General features: G+C 47.5%; 1 protein-coding gene across 6 annotated transcripts in view; it reads right to left on the minus strand.

Moving 5' to 3' along the window:
• Syt17 (synaptotagmin 17) overlaps positions 1 to 23,682 on the minus strand; it is a 62,735-nt gene that overhangs the window by 15,231 nt on the left and 23,822 nt on the right. For all 6 annotated transcript variants that reach the window (XM_051149285.1, XM_051149283.1, XM_051149287.1 and 3 more), the window contains 2 exons: positions 11,178 to 11,298; positions 9,106 to 9,261 (listed from right to left, as the gene is read on the minus strand). In XM_051149285.1, coding sequence (XP_051005242.1) covers positions 9,106 to 9,261; positions 11,178 to 11,298 — 277 coding nt within the window. The remainder of the gene's footprint in view (positions 1 to 9,105; positions 9,262 to 11,177; positions 11,299 to 23,682) is intronic.

Consider the following 23,682-nt stretch of genomic DNA (forward strand, 5'->3'; position numbering starts at 1 on the left):
GAGTTCTGCATACTTGGCAGCTAAGGAGAAATATCCCAGGGACAGTAACCAAGCCTCTGAGCTCTACCCTCCCTGTGCCAGTCTACCCTTCTGGACTTCTGCCAGAGGCCACACCCAAGACAGATCCTCAGCTCTAGCTCAGCATGTCTCAGCGTTAGCAGCATCACCATTGGTGCTGTGACTTTCCCTTCTCCTGACTGCTCTACATTGCTGGGTACTTAGCAGGTCTCTGGCCTCTACCATTGCCTGCAGCATCCCCTGGTCTGGGACAACCAAAAACGTCTCCAGACATTTAGTGATGGGACCCCCCCCCCCAAAGTTGACTCTGACCCTGAACTTGGAGGCAAACAGTACTCAAGAGGGCCAGTGAGGTAGCAGGACAAGCCATGTGAGGCACAGGATAGCTCTATTACTTGCTGGCTGCAGAGAAGGCTGTTCGATCCTCTAAGCCTGATGGCCATTCTCCATGGCCTGAACAGCTAGACTACATTTCCCAGCCTCCTCTGCTTTTCTTCTAGTCCTGGTATAAAATCTCCCCCTGCAACAATCAATGCCTGTTCTTCTTTGGCTCTCTGTCCTCTTCTCTCGTCCCTGTTGCACCAAGTGGCAGCAGGAAAAGCCTGAGGTCACACCTAGGCCTGGAAGCCACTCACAGAAGGCACCTCAGAACCACTGTGCTGTGAACAGCCAGCCTCTGCTGCGCCAAAGCACAGAGCCTTGCCTGGAGCCTTTCAGCAAGTGTGAACTTCCCAGGCATCTCCCCAGCCCTGTAAAATGGGCTGATTATCAGCAGAGTCTGCACGCCCCTCATTCGAACATCTAAAACCTCACACTTCTTGAGTACAGACATGACGGAGAATGTCACACCACAAAAATCTTATTTTATGCAGAAAGTTGAGGCACATTGTGTCAAATTCCCTTTAGACTATGTATATAAGGTATACATGAAAGATAATGAACTTCATGTTTAGGCTTTCGTCTTATTTCCAAGATAGCACATTATGAATATGCAAATAATCAAAACCACTTCTGGTCCTACACATTTTGCACAAGCGGCACGTACTTCATCTGGTCATTGTGAAGATCGCTGAGCCGGTGTTAGAGTGTGCAGGACAGGGCCAGGCAGACACGGTGCACTTTATAAAGGTTGGCTGCTGCTACTGTGGGACCATTGGGCTCCTGCCCCTCTCAGTTAGGAGTCCCCTGACCTCTGTTTTCTTTCTTTATCCAGCCTTGCTGAGTAACTTGGAAAAGCTCTCAAACATTCCAGGGGCTCAACTGGATTTTAGGAACACTTTTCCCTTGTAGCACTGGGAATTGAACTCAGGGCCTTGTGCACGATAGACAAGCAATCTGTCACTTAGCTAACCCCGCACCCAGCCCTTTGCTTTCCTTTATTATTATTATTTTTTATTTTGAAATACGCTTTCATTAAGTTGCTCAGATTGGCAGTGAGCTCACTCTGCACCTCAGGCAGGCCTTGCCACTTCCTTCTTCCTCCTGAGTAGCTGGGACTGCAAGCCTGAGCCACTAGGTCCAGCTGGGAATGCTTCTTGTAACAATGGGTGGGGGGACTCTCATTTGAATGTCCAGCCTCTCCTCACTCAGAGACCAAGGGTGGCCTTAAACAGGGATGGGAGGGGCCTTAAATATGAAAAATAAGATATGAAATACGCACCACACAACAGATATGATATAGAGAGGTTTATTATATGACCATGGGGGGGGGGGGGAGAAGAAAGGTGAGATGCCCTGAGAAAGAGAGAGAGAGAGAGAGGTGGGTTTGCCCTTTTATATACTCCTACTAGGCAGGGGGATGCCAAGTGGCAGGTAGGCCAATGACATTATGGGTTGCTAGGCAACCTAACAAGGGGAACTCACCCATGAATCACCCACAGATTCCTTTAGACTCTAATGCATTAAGCAATCCCACAGCAGACACACAGTGGGCATTTTGGCTGCCAGGTCAGTGAACCTGCCACAAAGTCTCAGATCCCTCCTGTAGCCAGCGTGGGATACCTGCCAATGAAGCTGGAAGGGAAGCCTGCTCCTTTGTTTCTTATTCATGTTTGTTAGTGTGTGTTCATGTGTGTGCATGCGCATGAGTGCACGTACACGCAGAGGTGAGCGGTTGATATTGGGTGACTTCCTCAGTCACTCTCCACCTTACTTTTTGAGTCAGGGTTGCTCACTGAGCTGGGAGCCTACTGGCTGGCTACCCTGCCTGGTCCCAGGGATTACGGGTGTGTGCTGCCACACCCTGCTTCATGCAGTCCTATCGATCAGAGCCCAGGTCTTCCTGTTCACAAGGCCGGCACTTTCTCCCCAGCCCCTGCCTGTCCTTCACTCCTGGGTGTCCCAGGTTAGCGATACCTCTGCCTAAGTCTCTCCCACGGAAGCAGCCATGCTCTGATCCTGGGGGCCGAGGAGGCAAAAACCTGGACAGGAAGTTTTCATGTCGGACTTACAAACTAGGAAAGTGAGAAAGTGACCCCCATGGACCGTCTGCTCTGTGCAAAGTCCTTGCACACGTGCCATCTTACATAGTCCTTCACAGAGCTGCGAGCCACATCTGTTCTCTAGTGCCTTAGGTACACAGCAGGTGCTGGATAAATACTTGCCATCTGGGCCCTTTACCATAGCCGAACTTAATGCATAAATGTGCTCCCTTCATTAATTCTGATCTGGACCCTCTGGCCCTCTTTCTCTTTTAAAACAAAACAAGTTCATTTCTGCCCCTAGGGCCTTTGTACTTATCATTTCACTGCCTAGAATGTTCCTTTCTTGCTCTTTTTGCATAGATGGTTCTTTCTCAGCATCTATCACTCAGGGTTTCCTCCCCGCCCCCCGGAGCAGTGTCTGGTAAGTGCTACATGCCTTGCTCACTTCCAGTCATTTATCTGTTATTTGAAAAACGGTGACCAGGAGACAATTTTTAGGGGTTGGTTTTCTTCCCTCAGCATTGTGGCTTCTTAGGCTCAACCCTGAGCCACTGGGCTTGGCAGCAAGCGACGTGCTTTGCCCACTGAGCCATATTGCTGGCCCTGGAGATAGACTTTATTTGTATCTTGGTAAGTGAGGAATAAGGATGAAAGAGATGAGGCTTCGCTCTCAGTGGTGCAGCGGCTCAGCTGTGGGAATTGAGCTTCCCGATTCCCAAGCCTAGAGTTGTGTTTTGGCTAAAGGCTCCCGGGAAGTGCCAGGCTTTGTTGCTCCTTGATTTCTAGCACAGGGCTAACCCACAGGCTGGCCCTGGCTTCTGAACTGTTTGTTTGACCTGGCTTTGTGCAGTGCTTGAGACAGAGCTAGGTAAAGCCTTTTCCGCCCCCCCCCCCCCCCCCCGCTGCATTTTACATTGAAGAAGCTGGGCTCAGAGAGGTGAGAGGTCACAGATGGCAAATGATGGGGTCAAGATACATCCCAAGTCTATATAATTCCAAGATCTGATCCTTCTATGGCAAGACCGCTTGGCATCAGCAGCACCATCACCACTACCAGCATCAGCATCAATGCCAGCACCATCACCATCATGATCAGTACAGCAGCAGCAGCAGCAGCAACATCAGTAGCAGCAGGAGCAACATAACCATCACCATCAGTGATTGATAAAGTAGCTGCCCATTGAGGACCCAGTATCTTCCTGTCTCATCTCCCAGTGCTGGGATTGCAGCCATTCACCACCACGCCTGGCCTGCCACCGGACCCCTGGTGTTTCCAGGGTAGATGTTGGAAGTGCCGCCCTCTGGCCTTTGATCTGTCCCCATAGCCTCCCCACCCACCTCACTGCTGCACCAGATTCAATTAACCCAGTCTGTGCTCCAGCTGCAGAAAGACAGGCAATTAATGAAACACAGGCCAGGTGCCTTGGAACGTGCTCTCGCAGCGGGCCTGGGAGACTTCCAAACAGACAGCGGGCGGGTGGGGAGTAGAGTGATCTAGGCAAAGCCTGGCTAACCTAATTTGTACAAGAGAGCCACCTCAAAGCTTTGCGAGATGGATGCCACGGCAGGTTTGATAATTATAAGCTGAGGTCTGGACACAAGGATTTTAAAAAATTCTTGCCCGGCTTGGTGCTATGCCACTTGCTCATAACACAGCATTCTGGCGGCAGAGGTGCTGGCAAGGGATTGTGAGTTTGAAGCCAACCTGAGCCAGCCAGCCAGCCAGCCAGCCTGTTCCAAAACCCAAAACAAGTAGCCACTTTTGCTGGGGAATGTTTTAAGCATAGAGATTTACTTGGCTCACAAGTCTAGAGGCTAGAAATCATGTAGCCCTGGCTGGTCTCGAACCCACAATCTTCCCATTTCCATCTCCTGTGCACCAGCATTACAGGCATGTGCCGTCGCACCTGGCTAGACTCTGCATTGACCCATGCATGTGAAAGCCAGAGGGTTGGCAGTAAGGAGAAAGAGAAGGATGCCTGGCATTTCCTGGCTTTCCTTCTTCCAAGCTGTCTGGTACAGGTCCTTCCTCAGAGCTGTCCAGCACGGCTTATCACTGATCAGATGCCTCAATATCTGTGTCCTAGTCAGTTACTACAACATGAACTCTGAGATCCAAGAAGTGGGTAACAGAATATGGGTCTTCCATGTGGACCCCTGCCCCGCTGAAGGACGGTGGTGGCCTCCATTTTCCCTCTGGAAAGGGACCTGCCTAGTTCTTTCACACCCTCCTCTGATCTTTCCGTTGGTCCACTCTGTTCATCTCTTAGCTCCTAGCTCACAGACAGTCTCCTTTCTCTCCTCAGTCTAGTCCTAAGCTCCCTCAAGAACGTGGGTCCTAAATATCTGAGTTGATTTGGATGTGTAGCATCTAACACAGACCCAGGTAACCCACAACACTTAGGAGAAATGGAAGGAAACAACCAAGTGACATGATCCCTTGTCCTAAGTTAAAATTTCCCCAAACTTCATCTCCAAGCAGACAAGGTCTTCTCTAACTCTGGGAAGGAAGAGGATGGAGGGTGACCTGGCCTTCTTTCAGAAGAGCCTCAAGGTGGGCTCTGCCTACAGAATAGTCAGTTGCCTGTGGACTGTAGTGATGACATCAGAGCGTGTCTAAGGAGTACCTTCTCCAAGCTAAGCAATATATGCTAATACATCTGGATTTTAGAACAACCCACTGGGTGAAAAGTCAGCACCCTATTTTACAGATGAGGAAATTGAGACCGGGAAGGCTTGCTTGGAGCAAAGTGCCAACACGATGGAGCTCTAACCACTGGGCAACACTCCCTCCAGGCAATGGAGGAGGATGGCTGTCTAGGGACCCCCACATCAGCATCCTATCATGTCCTTAAAGTGCCCAAATACTATGTGGCACAAACTGCATTTCTTTCCTGTGTTAGAAAGTTGTAAGTTGAGCATGGGGCTCCTAGTGGGAGGCAGAGGCAGGAGGATCTGCACAAGTTGGAGAGCAGCCTGGTCTACACAGCAAGTTTCAGATCCAGCTGGGCTACAGAACAAGGCTCTTTCTCAAACAAACAAAGGAAAACAACAACGACAACTGGCTGAGGATGCCGGTGAGTTGGTAGAGAGCCCAGGGAGCATGCTGGTAATTGAGTTCTACTTCTAAGTTTTTAAAGAGTCTGCTACCGAGGCAGGACTTGGTGGTGCACCCCTTTAATCCCAGTACTTGGGAGGCAGAAGCAGGCAGATCGCTGTGAGTTCAAGGCCAGCCTAGTCTACAAAGTGAGTCCAGAAAGACCAGGGCTACACAGAGAAACCCTGTCTCAAAAAACCAAAACCAAAAACAACAACAACAACAACAAAAGGACCCTAACCAAAAGCAACTTGGAGAGGAAGGGGTTGATTTCCCTCCAACATCACAGTCCAACACTGAGGAAAATCTGGGCAGGAACCTGGCTGGAGGCAGGAGCTGATGCAGAGGCCATGCCTGGCTTGCTCTCCATAACTTGCTCAGCTTGCTTTCTTATATACCCACCTGGACCACCTGCCCAGGGATGGCATCACCCACCCACAACGGGTTGGGCCCTCCCTGTGTCAATCATTAAACAAGAAAATGCCCCACAAACTTGCCTCTAAGCCAATCTAATGGAGACATTTTCTCCCTTGAGGATCCTCTTCCCAGATGACCCCATGTCAAGTTGACAAAAAGACTAACCCTCTCCCTCCTCTCCCTTCCTCTATTCCCTCCCTCCCCCCTCCTCTACCCCCTCCTTCCTCCCTTCCAATCACTTCAGTGGCCAACTCACAACCCCTCCACTTACCGAGGACCTTCATGGATTTTTCCCAGAAGGGTCCTGGACCGTGTGTTCTGAAGTTGGGCAATCAGTCTTCCTCTCTCTTTCTTTTTCTTTTTAAACCTCAGCTGTAAAAATCACCTGCCTGCAAGGCAGAAACATCCTCCTCCTACTCAGGAACGTATTCAGAGTGCCCAGCCCCCAGGCTAATTGCAGGTTTTCCCCAGAGAGTCTCAGCAAATGCTTAAATTGCAGATCAACCTGACTTTCCCTGAGAAGTGTTTGGAAACATGGGGCTGGGCTAGAATTCAGATCCTCTGGCATGGAGGTAACAAAGCTCTCTCCCAGTCAGCAAATAAAGCAAACCTCCCCCCCCCCCCGCCCCCATGGAGCTGGAATGGGGGTGTGTGGCTTTGTTTAGATCCGTCTATATTTCTGCTACTATTCCAGGCAGAGCCAGCGGCAGTTCCTACCCTTAGCTGTGACTCTGTGCCCTAGCTAAGCATGAGAACTTCATAATGTCTTTATATATACAGCGGTCCCTTTCATCCACAGGAAGACAATCTGAGAGGCCTAATGGATGCCCCAAATAGCTCACAGTACCAATCCTGTATGCTATTTCCTGCCCATATCTGTGACAGAGTTTAACTTATAAACACAGTGGAGTAACAGATGACCAACAACCAGTAATAAACAAGCACACTCACATCCGTACACTGCCCTCCAGGTTGTGCGCGTGTGGGCTGTGGCGTTTCCCACTGAGTGGTTTTGTACTTTGTTTGACAGTGGCTGACTGAAACCCACGCAGCAACACTGTGGTGAGCCCCTGTGGCAGAGGCCCAGATACAGTACTCTGTTGCAGGCTCTAGCCATGAGGTGATGAGGCGTGGCCACTGGCTACATCTCAAGCTCTCCTGATGATGCTGTAAGTAGCCCATGGTCCTGGTGTGGGGAGCCGAGCTAACTTCCTCTGGAGTGAATATTTTACATGGCACTGGCCTTAGTACCATGGACCATGGTGCTTGTATGGTTAAGCACATCTTTTGCACGTCAAGAGCAAGGTCTTAGACAGGCAAGAGATCTCAGGGGTCAAGGTGCTGGCCACCAACCTGACAAGTCCTGATCCTCAGGACTTACACGGTGGAAGGAGAGAATGGACCCCATCAAGTTGCCCTTTACAGACACTATGTTATACAAATGTTTAACACACACACACACACACACACACACACACACACACACACACACACACGTAGTTAAAAAGAGAGAGAAAAAAGGCTTTGTCTGATGGAGTTTTGACAAGGCTTCCCAATCAAAAAACAGTCACCTGGGAGGTGGGCTCAGTGTGTGTGTGTGTGTGTGTGTTTATGTGTGTGTGTGTGTGTGTGTGTGTGTGTATGTGTGTGCGCTCACACTGGTGCATGTGCACATGAAAGCTAGAGGAGGAGGATGGGCATTGCCCACCTCTTTATTCCCTTGGGAATTTGATGACCACTGCTAAGGGCCCTGGTGCCGAGGTTACAAGCTCATGAAGTCCGCTTGGTTTCCACATGAGTGTTGGGGATTTGAAGCAAGGTCCTCCAGCTAGTGCAGCAAGTCCTCTTACCCACTGAGCTGTCTCTTCAGTATCTCATGCGGGTTTTGGCTACGGCAAGAGTTCATGAAAGACCTAGGGACAGGGACCATAGACTATAACCAAGCAGAGGAGAGTTGTCAGTTGCCCCCGAGCAGGACTCCCAGGGGAATCTCAGATCAGCCTGAACCACCGGAGCATAGCAGAGCTCTGCCTAAGCTGATTTTTTGTTTGCTTTGCTTTTAAGACAAGGTCCCATGTACCCTAAGCTGTCTACAGAGTCACTGGGTAGCTGAGGCTGACCTTGAACTCCTGATCCTCTGGAGTTCTGGGATCACAGGTGAGCTGCACCACACCAGCTTTATGTGGTCCAGGGACTGACCCTGAGCCTCAAGCATGCCAGGCAAGCACTCTAGCAGCAGAGTTCCAGCCCCACCTCCATGCCCAGGCTCTTGAGGGACAGAGACTGCAAGGTAATATAGGCTTGAGGATTTACTGATGTTTCTGAAGTTTAGAGTGATTTGTTGTGCAGTAACAGATAACTAGCAACCTCTAAAATTAAACACAACTATGCCCCCAGAAAAGTAGATTAAATTTTACTAGGCAGTGGCACATGACATCTGAACCTAAATATTATATCCTCCAAATGCCTTTTACAACTGTCCTTTCTGAGTCAAGTGACCTTGTTTTCTTCTATGCTTATATTAAACCCAGCAAGTAGAATCACCATCACCACCATCATCCCCATCATCAATATTATCACTATCACCATCACCACCATCATCCCCATCATCAATATTATCACTATCCCCATCACCACCATCATCCCCAACATCATTATCACCACCATCATATCATCATCATGGCTGACATAATATGTATCAGATATTATTCGAAGGTCATAACTCATTTACTTTTCACAGTAAACCTATAACATAAGAACTAATATTATCCATATATATTATGTTCTAAATTCACTCTGTAGACCAGGCTGGTCTCAAACTCACAGAGACCTGCCTGCCTCTGCCTTCCAAGTGGTGGGACTAAAGGTGTGTGCCACAACCACCTGGCTATTATCCATATTTTATAGATGGGGAAACTGAGGCCCAGGGGAGTTAACTTTCCAAAGCTCTCAGTTATGTGGCCGTTTGATTTAGATTCCTGACAGTTACATAACAATTGGATCCCAGGCTCTATGAGTCTTGTCCAAGTTTACAGATAGCAAGAGGGTTCAAATCTAGGTAGTTGAACTTCAACAAGTTTTTAGGCATAGCTTTCAGTAAATATGCAACAAGTTGAACATGCCTCACCAGGGTCTCAAATGTCACCTTACCTGTGAATACTAGGCTGGCATTTTCTAATTCTTCCTGAGGAACTTTGAAGCTGAAGGATTCATTGTAAAAAGGATCGATTGTGCCTCGTAAGAATGATGTCTTCTTGGTTTTCACAAGCTTGAGTCCGTGTACCAGCTGGATTTTCACAAATGGGTCTGTGGATTGGACACCACATTGTAGATTCCTGGATCTAGCCATCTCTCATGTCTTCAACTTCCCAGCCATCCTGTCATTCTCCCATTCTCCCATCCATCTATCCATCCATGCATGCATGCATCCATCCATCCATTCATTAATCCATCCTCCACCCATCCATCCATCCGTCCACCCATCCGTCCATCCATCCAATCACTCGTCCACTCTTTTGTATCCATTTCCTATCTGTTCATCAAGTCATTAACACACCATTCATCAATCTCCCATCCATGCATCCATCCACCCATCCAAGTTATTGTCTATATAACAGAGTAACCACCTAACCCTCTCCATCTCTGTAGTCTTCATTGGTGGGGATAGAGCCCAGGGCCCCTGCACACTAGGCAAGGGCTCCACTACCAAGATCTTTTTATTTTTCTACCAATCTACCCACTGATTCATTTATTCATCTTGCCACTTATCCATTTATTAATCCACCCCTGCTTTCACTTAATCATTCTCCCACCTGTCCAGCTGTTCTGTTGGACCCATCGTCTCCACATCTGTCTTCCTCTCTGCTGATTCTCTTTCCTCTTCCCCCACTCATCTAGCACTCACTGAACTGCCCCTCACACCTGCCATATTTTAGGCATGGTTTTCATTTTGTAAATGGGAAAGCTGCAGGTTTAAAGATCAGGAATGACTGGTGTAAGCTCTATCTGGTGGACGCAGAACCATGTTGGAGGCCATCCAAAAGCAGGAAGCCATTTTCAGGCCAGTGGCCTTGCAGCTCATCCACGGGAGAGTGAAGGCAGAATTAGCACAGTCATGCTACAATCATTTTATAGTTCAGAAAGGGATTTGTGCAGGTGGTTGAATTTAATATTTACCTAAGCAACCAGTGAGAGAAATACTCTCGTTTATATAATTATAGAGATGAAGAAGTTGAGATGTGCAGAGGCCAAGCACCTTCTCCAAGGACATTTTGTGGCAGGCGTTTTGGCTGCCTTCTTATTTCAGCATCCTGACTCTGTTGTAGTGAATGTTCCAGGCACTGCAGTGGTCCCTCCTCCAGCCCTCTTGAAGCCTCTACTCTATAGTCAGTTGTCACCTCATTGCAAACAAGCTTCTTTTGCTATTGGATCTGGGAGGACAGCATTTCCACCAATGAGCTGAAGGGAGCCCAGTGACCATGGTTTCATTTACAAGACCGTCCTCAGCTGTCGTGGAAGAAGCTACATACAGATGGAGCCGAACCAGCTTTTTGTTAAATGTGTTTGAGCTGGTTTTTGACAAAAGGTAGACAACACAGTAGCTCCTTCAGAGCTGGGATTTACAAAGATTTATACAAACCCCTCAGGCTGAGCCCACTTTGCTTGCTATCAGATCACTTGTGCACTATCGCCCCCTAGGGCATGGCACCTGCATTACAGGCATAGTAAGTGGAAAAGCAAGTTACTTCTCAGGAATTTCTGTTGCCAAATACAAATAGCCAAAACACTGTGAATGTAACATTAATATAATTCCTGATTGTTTTGTGGATTTTTTTGCTGTATGTAGTTTATATGTGTGTAATAATATAATCGTATAATGTAAAAAATAAATAAACAAGAAAGAAAATGTAGGCAACAATCCCTTTATATAATAAAAAAAAGTCAGATAAAAAAAAAAAAAAAGGAATTCTTAAGTTCAAAGAGAAGATAGATTTCATAAGTAATCACAACTGGTCACATGTGTGATAGGGTTCCCAAGATGCCACACTGCTTCATCCTCAGAGATAGCTGACCATGTTTTTTTTTAACTAGGATTCTAGTTGCTGTCGAGGATGCTACCTCAGCAATAGCATCCAGGGTACAAAACAAAACAAAACCTGGGTCCCTCGAACAGCGGGGAACCCCTTAGAGACTCAGAGGATATGGGGGGGACTGTACTGTACCTGAGCCTTGGCTCACGTCTGTCTGCAGGAGTTGCTTGGCTCGGATGATGTCCACGTTCAGTCTCCCAGCACTTGGGAGATAATTTAGCGACAGAAGCAGCTCCCCTAGCTCCACTTCATTCTGCAGGAAAGAGCGTCGTTGAAAGGTGCTTTTCAAGTTTTCTTCCTTTCGTAGCCTCTGTACAGGAAACTGATTCCCAAAACTCGTGAGCAAGTGGCCAAGGGTGGATCTGTTGACAGTGGGCGCCTCTTTCTTCTAGTTTTCCTCTTGCATCTGTGTGTATGTGTGTGTGTATGTATGTATGTGTGTGTGTGTGTATGTATGTGTGTATGTATGTATGTATGTATGTGTACACATTGAGGACACCTTTATGTGCACATGTGTGTGAGTTTGTGTGGAGGCAAAAGGACAGACAAACTTGGGTGTCATCCTCAGGAACACCATCCGTCTCGTCTTATGGAGCTCATCAAATAGGCTAGACTGGCTGGCCAGGAAGCAGGTGGGATCCTCCTATCTCTGCCTCCCCAGTGTTGAGATTGCGGCAGGTGTTACCATGCCCAGAATGTTTACAGAAGTTGTGGGGATTGAACTGGCATCATCAGGAGTGCAAGGGTTTTACCAGCTAAGCCATGCTTGCCTTTTTAATTTTTTTTAAAGCTTCTGCATCCGATTCTTTTCTCGTCTATCTAAGAAAGTGTTTTCTGTTCTTAGAACATTTAACAGCACCACAACAATGGAAATGACAGGCAAGTGCTGGGCTAAGTGCTGTGCATATAACAATATAATATATATCATATGTAATATATAATAATCTTCATCATGGGCTCAAGGGGCAATAATGTTTACTTCACTTAATAGAGGGTGAAAATGAGACTTGGTCTAAAGTCACACAGCTGAGACATGGTAGTTGGGACAGGAGAAATGATTGCAGGCTCTTTAGCCAGCAGAGAGTAACCTGGGTAAGACACTGTTCTGTCTATAGTAGAAAGGAGGACATTTTGCCCAGCAGCTGTTTTGTCATAGTTGAAGTCATCTCCCTAGGGAGGTTCTTTGATGCTCATCATCTTCTCTGAGGTAGGCTGGGTGTTGCCAGGAGTTAATCTGTTTTATTGCCAAAGAAATTCTGCCTGAAAGTGGGCAAGCTTGGACGCAGGCAGAGTCGATGGCCGAACTCTGCCAACACAGGGTAAGCAAGTCCTCAATAGTTCCTGCCTCACAAATATGTCTGACAGATCTACTGGGCCAGAAGCTGAAGATGATGCTCCAACGTTACAGAGGGATTTGGGTGACAGTTCAGGCGGCAAACTGTCTCTGGTTTTTTTGTTTTTGTTTTTTTCAATTTGGAAGCTGCTAACCTGCACTTCCTTTTTACTTAGGTAATAAATTTTATTCCTTCTCAAATCTCTGATGGGGTTGAAGACCAGCTAGTTTAGTTTCACAACTAAGCTTAGTTGTTTAGGGATTGAGATATTTTTAGGTCTAGATAGATGTTTTAGGTTGATAGAGATGAGATATGATAGATATTGATTTATATTCAGAATTTTAGATTCACCAAGATAGGAAAGATGTTTTCTACAAGGCTGCCAATACGAATAGCCAAAACACTATGAATGTAACATTTATATAATTTCTGATTGTTTCATGGTCCTCCTTGCTGTGCGTAGCTCATTGTATATATGTGTAATAATATAAATGTATGTGTACAAGTAAAAAGAATTAAATAAAAAAATGGTGTCCTTAACCTGCAGCCAGCAACAGAGCCCTTGCTGCAGCCCTGCACAGTGCACTCCCCCTCCTCCCAAAGAGCGCCCTCCCTCCACATCAGGCCTATGGCCTTACGGAAAATCTGCACAATACCCAGGACGGACGCCTCCATACTGCCTAGAAAACGGAGCCCTCATTTTCATGCCTCTATTTTTTTTAAATGTAAAAAACAAAAACAAAACTGTCAGCCACTTCAGAGCAGTGAGCCATTCTCCATGTGCTCACTGCTGACTGCGTCAATTCTACACTTTTGCCAAATGGTGTTGAGTCTACACTTACCTCTACTTATAAAAAAAATTATGATTCTGAAGTAGCTCCTAGACATGCACCATTTCGTTAGTAATATTTCAGAATGTGTCTCTAATGATGCTTCATCTATTCTGAGTGCCAGGACACACACCTGTAACCCCAGCACTCAGGGAGGCAGAGGCAGGTGGATCTCTGTGAGTTCAAGACCAGCCTGGTCTACGGAGCAAGTCTAGGACAGCCAAGGATACACAGAGAAACCCTGTCTTAACAAACAAAAACAAACTCACAATAAGGATGTTTCATCTATCCACCTACTTATGTGTGCATGGATCCATCCATCGCCCGTTACCCATTCATTCCTGTTCTCTGCCCTTCCAACAAGCTGGTGGCAAGTGGTAGTTCTAAAACAATGTTTATCGCGTTGTGGGCAAGATGAAGACTCAAGCCAAATGATTCCCAGATGGCCTAGGTGCGGAGGTGCATGCCTTCAATCGCAGCACTTGAGAGGGCCGAGGCAGGCAAATCTTGATGAATCTGAGGCCAAGATGGTCTACATAGGAAATTTCAGGCCAGCCAGGGCTACATGAAACCCTGTCTCAAACACAAAACAACAAAACCATATCCTGTATGGACCAAGTTCACCTACATATAAGAAACAGGCTCACAGTTAACTACAGGTTTCAAACTTGCAGCCCATGCGTGTATTTTGTTCGGCTCATGTCACATCCAATGAGACAGTTACCAATTATTATGTGTTTTTAAAGACCAAGCTACTTCACATTTAAAAAAAAAAAATATTTCTTGCTTTGCTTGAAAAACAGGAAGGTCTGCCAGTGCTGGGCCCATGTTCCCACTTGGCAACTGATGAAGGTTCTTTGCTTGGGTAGACTTTAGTCCTGGTCCCATCTGTGCACTTCCTTGTAAAAAGCCAGTTTTAGCCAAAGACCCTGCTCACTTCACTTACCAAGAACTCTTCCTTCACTTTCTTTCCATTATATTTTATTTCTTTATTTAATAGCTTTGGGTGGGTGGGGGGCGGGGCTTGTCCACTGAGCCCTTGCTGGCCCTGCAGTTAATATCTGACATCGTTACTCAGGGTCAAGTTTCCTCTCTTCCACTGTCTCACAGAAGATGTCTAGGCGCCCAGCCAGTCCACAGCAAGGTTGGTTCACACGGAATCCCTCTTCCCTCGGAGGCACTGCTCCATAACAATTCCATCATTGGTCCCCAATGGTGGAGCTCAGTCTCTGCCCCTCTGCAAAACTTCACTGCTCTGCTCTCTGTGATGGTCCTGCCAAAGCCTCATTTACTGCGCTTTAAAGTGTCATTTGGGGGCTGGGGAGATGGTTCTGTTGGGGAAATATCTGCCTTCACAAGCATGTGGATATGAGTTTGGATTCCCAGTATTCACATAAAATATGGGTGTGGTGGTACCTGGTCACTCTGTGGGTCAGTGCTAGTGGTTGGAGGATCACAGAGACTGGAGGATCCCTGGAGCTCAATGGCAGACAGGTCACCCTAACTGAACTGCTGAGTTCTGTCTAAAACAGAAGGTGGAATGAGAAAAATATTTGGTACACACCAACACAAACATGCATACACACACAAACATGCACATATGCACATGTACAGAAATATGGATATATACAAACAATGAGAACCCACAAACATGTCCGCACTACAAACACCTTCAAAACATGTACACGCCCACAAAATAAACATACATAGACATACAAACATGTACACACCCACGTGCATACAAATATTCACACATACAAACATACACATACTCACAAACATACACGAGCATACATACATACACGAGCATGTATACACCTATAAACATGTGAATACCCACACAAACATGTAAACACACACACACACACACACACACACACACACACACACGCACACAGAGACACAGAGTCTCTGATGAGGCAGGAGATGCAGTTCAACAGTAGAACATTTGCCTAGCAAGCATAAAGGCTCTACTTCAGCACCGAAAAGAAGTGTCAGTTTAACAGCTCACACTACCCTTTGGTGAGACTTGTCCTTGTCATTATGTCCCCCCTGGTGACCCTTGCCCTTTCAGGTTTTTCCTGACCTGGAGGGTCAGCTTTCAAGTCAGGAATGCTGACTCAGTGCTGTGAGTCCTAAGAGAAGCTCGGGGTCCTTGATGTAGTAGCTCGTAGCCTCCTGCTGGTCCTCAGGGGCCTGGAAGGCACATCGTCCTTAGTATTCAACCCTGCAGGTGGGCCCATGCTCCTGTGAGTAATGCTGACACTCCACAAAGGAAGCCATCAGGCTAGGGGGAAGCCATCAGACCCTCCTTTTCTTTCCTCTTCCCTAATCTAGAACAACATCTCCCTCCTTTCTTCTAAAAATCTACAAGCTCGTGATGCCTTGTATGTGGAGCTGGAGAGGTGGTGGGAGGGGTTAATAGCTCGCTAAGTCAAGCTGCCTGAACATGAGAGAATAAACTTGGTATGTTTAAAGAACAAAACAAAAGCTGGTATGCGGTATAGCCAGATTCTAGAGACGTCCATGGGCGTCTTGGCAAGCTGCTCAGTGGCTGCCTCCATGGGACCCTGCTCAGCCTTGGCCTTTCTCATAGGAATTGGACGAGCATAGGGAGGCTGTTACGGGACCCCTCAGTACCCAGGGACCTCTTGAGCCCTTCTTGTCACCTTCAAGGATGGCACTCACACCTGGGCCACTGACTGGACTCTCCAAGGCAGCTTTGTGATTTATTCCCCTTTTTAGGCGCTTCTTGTCTTAAATAAAGCAAAGTTCTTTTATTCTCTCACAACTGTAGGCCTCAAGCTTCCTGATCTCTCTCCCTTCGCATGCCCACGCCCCCATGTCCACCCCATGTCCACCTCCCATGCCCACCCTCCATTCCCACCCCCATGCCCACCCTCCATGCCCACCCCCATGCATACCCCCATGCTCATGCCTACCCCATGCCCACCTCCCATGCCCACTCCCATGCCCACCTCCCATGCCCACCCTCCATGCCCACCCCCATGCATACCCCCATGCCCACCCCATGCCCACCCCCATGTCTACCCCATGCCCACCTCCCATGCTCACCCCCATGCCCATGCCTACCCCCATGTCCACCCCTATGCCCACCCCACACCAACATCACAGTGTCCATCCCTATCCTTTCTGGGGAACATGCGCATCGATCCCGCCCTCTTCTGCTTGCTCATCTTTGGAGGGATCAATCTGCAGCCTGAGGGGCAACTAGAGAGAAGGCTAACTGACCAATAGCAGAGGGCATGAGGATTCACTTAGCGAGCTTCATTCAATAGTTCCCAGATCCTCGGCCCAGGGGGTGTCGCGGTTGTGACCACCACAGCAAACTGTCAGTAAGACATCACCACGGGCCAGGCTCCGTCCTTGTACAGCTGTTATTCTGCCTTGCTAGAGGCTGGCACTTTACAAATGAAAGAATCCATCCAAACCCAGCAGCTCAGATTATGAATGAGACAGACAAGACGCAAGATCAGCCCCTGTATTTAACCTTGCATGGCCTTCTTGGCAATTAAGGTACAATATAGACATCTAGCAAGCCACACACAGTCTACTGGGTGAGAAGAGGTGCAAAACAAATCCGAGAACCAGGACTGCATGCTTACCAAACAAATAAATATACGGAAGAGGAATATAGGATAGGCAAGATGGTCCGGTGGGTAAAGGCACTTGCTGCCATGCCTGACAGCCCAGAACCCACAAGGAAGGAGAGAACTGACTCTTTCAAGCTGTCCTCTGATCCCCTGATGCTCTGCAGCACACTCACACACGTACAAACACATGCACACACATACACAAAAGCAGAAAATAGCCAGTACTGAAATAGTGTCCTGAAGTTGGAACCCTGGCTGGTGGGGATGTAAAACACTCAACAGTCTGAGTCTCAACGCCGGCTCCCAGGGATGGTGTGGTGGGGGAAGTGCTTGCAACATCGGACCCCCCAGCACCCACATAAAAGGCCCGGACAGCACAGTTTGTCTGTAATCCTGATGCTGGGGAGGCAGGGATAGGCGAGGTCCTGGGCTTGCTGGTTAGCTAGCCCAGCCAATTGGTGAGCCCCAGGTTCAGGGAGACTTTGTTTCAAAACACTAGGTGGCAAGTAACTGAGGGACACCCCCAACATTGACCTTATATGCATACACACCACACACAACACACACACAACACACACAACACACACGTGTGCCCATACACACAACATTTCGACACAGAGCCATCACAGGGTCCAGCAATTCTGCTGCCAGAGAAAACAAATACTCACACAAACACTTATCCATGAGCCAGGCTTAGGTGAGGGAACCTCAGCTTCTAGGAGGTGGAGTCAGGAGGCTCATGAGTTCAAGACCAACCTGGACTGCATGGTGAAACTGCCTCAAAAACAAACACACGAGAGAGAACCCAACAAATCTACTCCTGCTGTTCATGGCGGTGCTATTCACAACAGCCCAAAGGTGGGGGCGACCCAGTGTCCATCAGTAAATGGAAAAACACCACCGTGTACATATACAATCAAATGCTCCTCAGCCACAAGAAGGAAGGAGGGCTGGCACAACAGCTCGGTGAGTAAAGACACTTGCTATGAAAACCTGAGGACCTCAGTTCTATCCCTGAAACCCATGACGGGGAGGAAAGAACCAACTCCTGAAAGATGTCCCCTAACCTCCCAACATGCGCCGTGATTGCTTGTGTGCATGCACCTGCACACATGCCCCCCCCTCTGACACACACACACACACACACACACACACACACACACACTAAAGTGCTAACATATGCTACATAGATGAACCTGGAGAGAAAATGTACACGCTGTGGTGGTTAACCTTGATGGTCCACTTGACCAAATTTAAAAATCACCTTAGATTGATTCTGCATACTTCCAGGTGTGTCTATGGGGGTGTTTCCAGAGAGGTTTAATTGGAGACACAAGACCCACCCTGAATGTGGGTCCCACTGTCCCATGGACTGGAGTCCCAGGCAGAATTAAAAAAGAAAAAGGAGATAGTGAACTGAGGGCCAGGATTCATCTGGCTGCTCCCTGGATGCAGATGCAATGTGACCACCTGCCTCTCTCTCCCACCACCATGCCTCATCTACTGTGACTGTCTGGAAGCTCAAGTTATGAGCCAAATAAGCCTTCTTCCTTACGTGGCTCTTTGCAGGTATTCTGTTAAGCAACAAGGGAAATGACATCGCAAAAGAGAGCACAGCAGTGTGCTCCAGGATCCGAGAAGAAGGGGAATGCGGGGTGAGCCCTTCACGGATATAGAGCCTTGTCTGAGTGGTGGAATGTTCTGGAATCAGGTAGAGATGACGGTTGTGCAACACTAAGGGTATCAATTCTAATGAGCTGTAGGCTTTTAAATGACTACATCAGCATTATGTGAATTTAACTTCCATTTTAAAAAGGCATCATAAGGCCCATAGCACACTAGTGAGCCTGAAGTTTGACCCACCTTCAGCAGTATGTGGTCACCAAGGCTTCTTGGAGAAGGATGCTCTGGGGACAGGTCTTGACAGGTAAGTAGGATTCTGTCTGCCTTATCTTGTTGTGGAGAAATACTACTGTGACTCTGGTCAACAAGCAGACGGATAGAACCAGGAAGCTTTCACCTCTAACCCACTGTCCTTTCTTGCTCAGGTCCTGAATTCCTCAAATTCACAACACAAATCCAAGGGACTTGCTATTAATACTGAAGTAGCTGCTATAGGGAATAGATTCGATTTTTAAAAATAAATTATGACTCTCCTTCATAAATCGGCAATTTCAAGTTGTTGCTGAGTTGGTAAGCTAGGACTATACCAGTGTCCTCTTACTTAGGCATAGTGGGGTGTGCTTGGACCCCTGTAGAAGCAGGTAGGACCCCATCTCCATTTCAAATAAGAGGGGCGTATATTTAGGGGGAAAGATTACGATATTTCATAAAGAATTCTAAAGGAATTAGAAATCTGGGGCTGGGGGAGATGGATAAGAGTGCTTGCTGCCCAAGGGTGAGGATCTGAGGCCAAATCCTCTGCATCCATGTAAAAGAAGTGGGCGTGTCCATGGACCTGCCTGTAGCCCCAGAGCTGTGTGGGGTGGGAGGAGGGACAAGGTCACTGGGGTTTGTTGGCTACCAGCCTTGCTCCAGGTTCTGTGAGAGATCTCCTCTCAAAGGAACGAGGCCAAGAGTGAGGGACCAGGGCAAGACAAACAGATGTCCTCCTCAGGCTCCATGTATATGTGTTCACACAGACATGTTGTATATACATACCCTCCCACAGAGATACAGAGTCAGAGAGAGAGAAAGAGAGCACACAGACAGACAGACCGACAGACAGACAGACCGACAGACAGACAGACAGACACACACACACACACACACACACACACACACACGAGGGTGGTGGTGGGGAGAGAGAGAGACAGACAGACAGACACACACACACACACGAGGGGGGGAGAGAGAGACAGACAGAGAAACAGACACAGAGAGAGACAGAGACAGAGACACACACACACATACACACACACACACATACACACACACACACACACACACACACACACATGGACAGACGGACAGACGGACGGACAAACAGACAGACAGATAGACACAGAAACACAGAGAATGAGCAAAGGAAACATGAGATAATGGCTGGTGCTGGAGCTCTGTGATTTCCAGAGAAATTCAAACGTCACCTCACCCAAGCTTCCCAAAGAACTGAAAATAATCTGGTCCCACCATCACTGCATGACCTTGTTTTGTGTTTTGTGGCACCCTGTCCTTGCCGGATGCCTTCATGTTCTCCGCAAAGGCCAGGGTGACCCTCATCCGTCTCCGCCTATAGAGACTGGGAGTGTCCAACCTTTTGAAATGATGACAAGATGTTACCATTTACAAATGTGTCAGGCTGCACTCATAGCTCTCCTGGGACACACACACGTGGCCTGCTGATATGGACAGTCCCTAACTTACAATGAGTCCATACAGGGTTTCTTTTTTCCATGTTGTCTTTGAATGTGGTATTTTGATCACTGCCCGAGCTAGGGAGGGGAGGAACGTGTACTTTCTTTCTTGCAATGTTGTGAGCAGCAAACAGAGCTTCCAGCACCCAGGCAAGGACAAGGGGAAACACCAGTCCACATGTGTGCTGTGATAAAACAAAAAACAAAAAAAACCCTGTGATGTTTGGGAGGTCGGGTGATATTTCTGTTGTTCTAACTAAAGCCCGAGACTATCAATTTATAAAGAAATTAGGATGCATAGGGTTACAATCCACCACACGCTTGCCCCTTTGCCCTGGGCCTGCCGTGAGGAGGCATATCACAATGGGACTTCATGGCACCTCCCCCATTTCAGACCCAATTGTGTTGGTCCTCCAAAGTCTTGGGGCAGGCTGCCTCCCCCCTCCACACTAATTCTATAATGGGAGGGCGGAGAATAGCAGACAGTTAAGGGGCTAAAAACATTGTGCCCTTGAGAACAGTAGGATAGCATGCCATTTTCTGTGAAGGTCACTATTGTTCATCCTACAGTATAAAAATGCTTGCGGTGGGAATGGAAGCCAGAGGCTGGACCCCAGAGGTACTGGTTTCAGAGACCAGGTGACCACTTCTTCCCTAGTGTATTTCTGCTGGATGCTGGGGAGCTGGGTGGTATTACCTTGTTTGTTCTCTGAGGCATCTCTGTCAGATGTTAGAAGTGCCTGCCTGACTTGATGTCTTGCTATTGGCCTGCAGTTTCTGCTTAGCTGCTGCCTGCTGCCCCTGGCTTTCCATAGCTTAATAAACATACTCATCTGAAACCCAAGCAGCTGCCAGGGTGGCATAAGCCTTTAATCCCAGCATTCGGGAGGCAGAGGCAGGCGGATCACTGTGAGTTCAAGGCCCAGCCTGGTCTACAAAGCGAGTCCAGGACAGCCAAGATAACATAGAGAAACCCAATCTCTAAAAAAAAAAAAAAAAAAAAAAAACACACAAAACAAAACAAAACAAAACAAAACAAAACAAAACAAAACAAAAAAAAACCCCAAAAAGATAGAATGAGTGAAACCCAAAGTAGAACTGCCATAGGTCTTTCTCTGGACCACACAGAACACAAAATGCAAAAGAGAGGAGGAGAAAAGGCCAGGGTCCCTTTAATGACATGTCACCTGTGACCTAAAGACCTCCTGCTATTTTCCACTGAAAGGCGGACAGGCACCCTGTCACCCCCCAACAGCACCCCACTGAGGATCAGGCCTTCACCACCACGGGAGTTAATGAGGATGCAGACTACAGCAGGAAGGTGAAATATGCTTTTCAGCTTCTGACATTTTTAATTCACAGTGAATCTGTGGGAATGTGACTGCACTGTAAGCCAAGCAGAACTCATGGCATCACCTCACACTACCCCAATCGGGGTGATCCTGAGAACAAGCCACACAGTCCTCTAAATGGAGACAGAACCAGGGTCACATCATGATCCCAGAGGGGACATGAGCAAGACACTCAGTCACCGGTAAGTCCCAGCCTCAGGAGACTGGATGGGAGGTTGGGATGTGGGGGGAGGGGGCGGGAACTAGGTGGGAGAATCATTCCTCTCTTTTCCATTTTTGAGGAGATGTCACAAATAAATAAGCCTCATTTCCTTTTCTTATAAAAGGCTGATGAGCTTAATCGAGTAGCACCACGTGGGGTGGGCTAGGGAGACCCAAATTAGACAGTCTGTAAATTACTCAAATGATTCCAGGCCCACCCTGCCAGCTTTCCCACATCTGGTCTGTGCGAATGTCACAGCTCTCCATGGGGGGGGGGTGGGGGGTGGCGGGAGAAAAAGCAAACCGCAAATCCTCTCCTGCGGCCTTTGAATACAGTCAAGCTCTAATCAATAAAAAGGAAATCAAAGGGAACCATCTGGGAAAGAAGGACATTTTCTGGGGAAAACAAGAGCCAGGATCTCTCCTCACAGGCTTCCTCTGAAGTGCTTCTAGTGCCCCCCTCACCACACACCTCCCCCAGCTCACCTCACAGAAGGCTTTGACAGCGTGCACACAACTTTTAATGTGGCACCAACACAGCTGCCCTATGGGCCCTGCCTGCCTTTATCTGACTGCCTGGGAGACAGTCTTTTGTTTTCTAAGTTACAAACAACCTTTCTTTTAAAAATGTTTTGTTTTAAAGCAAAATCCATTTTACACAAAAATATATTTAAAATCTGGCATTTCACACATTTCATCAACATGTCCATTTCTCTTCCCACCTCTGTCAATACACCAGCACATGTTTACAAAACTGCCCTGAGGACATAAGCAGATTCTAAAATTTCATTGTAGAAAACCTTAAACACATACATTTCCCACATAATAACCTATCCCTGCATCAGCTTTATTCTCGGTGTCGTCTGATAGTCTACACTGGATTATAACTATTTTTCTATTGATAGGTACCTAGATTGTATGTGGCATGTGGCGTGTGTGTGTGCGCGCGCGCGCGTGTGTGTGTGTGTGTGTGTGTGTGTGTGTGTGTGTGTGTGTGTGTATTAGCCAGAGGCTGACATAGGGGGTCATCCTCAATCCCTCTCCACCTTTATTCATTGAGACAGAATCTCTCAATAAAACTCACAGCTCACAGGTACAGCTAGTCTTGCTCTGGGGAATCCACCATCTCTGGTGTCGGTGCACTGTAATTACAGGTGTACTGTCATGCCTACTGGGCATTTACATGGGTGCTGGAGAATCTAATCATGTTTGTGCAGCTGAGAAATTTTCCCCAGCCCTACCCAGTTATTTGTAATGGCCTCATTGGAATACTTAGGAATATGAAATCCTGAGGTAGGATAGTTGGCTCAAGAAACAGTAAGCTTGGGGCTGGAGAGATGGCTCAGTGGTTAAGAGTGCTGCCTGCTCTTCCAAAGGTTCTGAGTTCAATTCCCAGCAACCACATAGTGGCTCATAACCATCTATAATGTGCCCTCTTCTGGTTTGCAGGAGTACATGCAAGAAGAGTACTGTATATATAATAATAAATAAATAAATCTTTTTAAAAAAGAAACTGTAAGCTTTTTTTTTTTTTTTTTTTTTTTTTTTTTTTTTTTTAACAATCAATACAAATTGGAGGGTTGGCTGGAAAAGGGGGTAAACTAACTTCATGGCCACCAGCAGGCAAGAAGCAAATCTGAACCTCAAGGAGGGACCAGAGAAGGGTGTTGTTCGTGCTTTAACAAACGGTTGCCAGATCATGGTGCCTCCTAACAGACGTTGTCATAGTTCTCCAACTGACGATTATCATGACTTGAATCTGAAACGTCCCCCACCGGCTTGTGGATTTGAATATTGGTCCCCAGCTGCCCGTGCTGTTCGGAAAGACTATGGGACCTTTGGGACATGGGGAGTGTCCCACGGAGGAGGGGCATTGGAAGCGGCTCCCTGGGGCAGGTCTTGAAGATCTCATCACCGGCATCCGGTGCTACGGTGAGGAATGAGGTGCCC

Source organism: Acomys russatus, chromosome 7 (genome assembly GCF_903995435.1).
Source record: "Acomys russatus chromosome 7, mAcoRus1.1, whole genome shotgun sequence".
Lineage (NCBI taxonomy): Eukaryota > Metazoa > Chordata > Mammalia > Rodentia > Muridae > Acomys > Acomys russatus.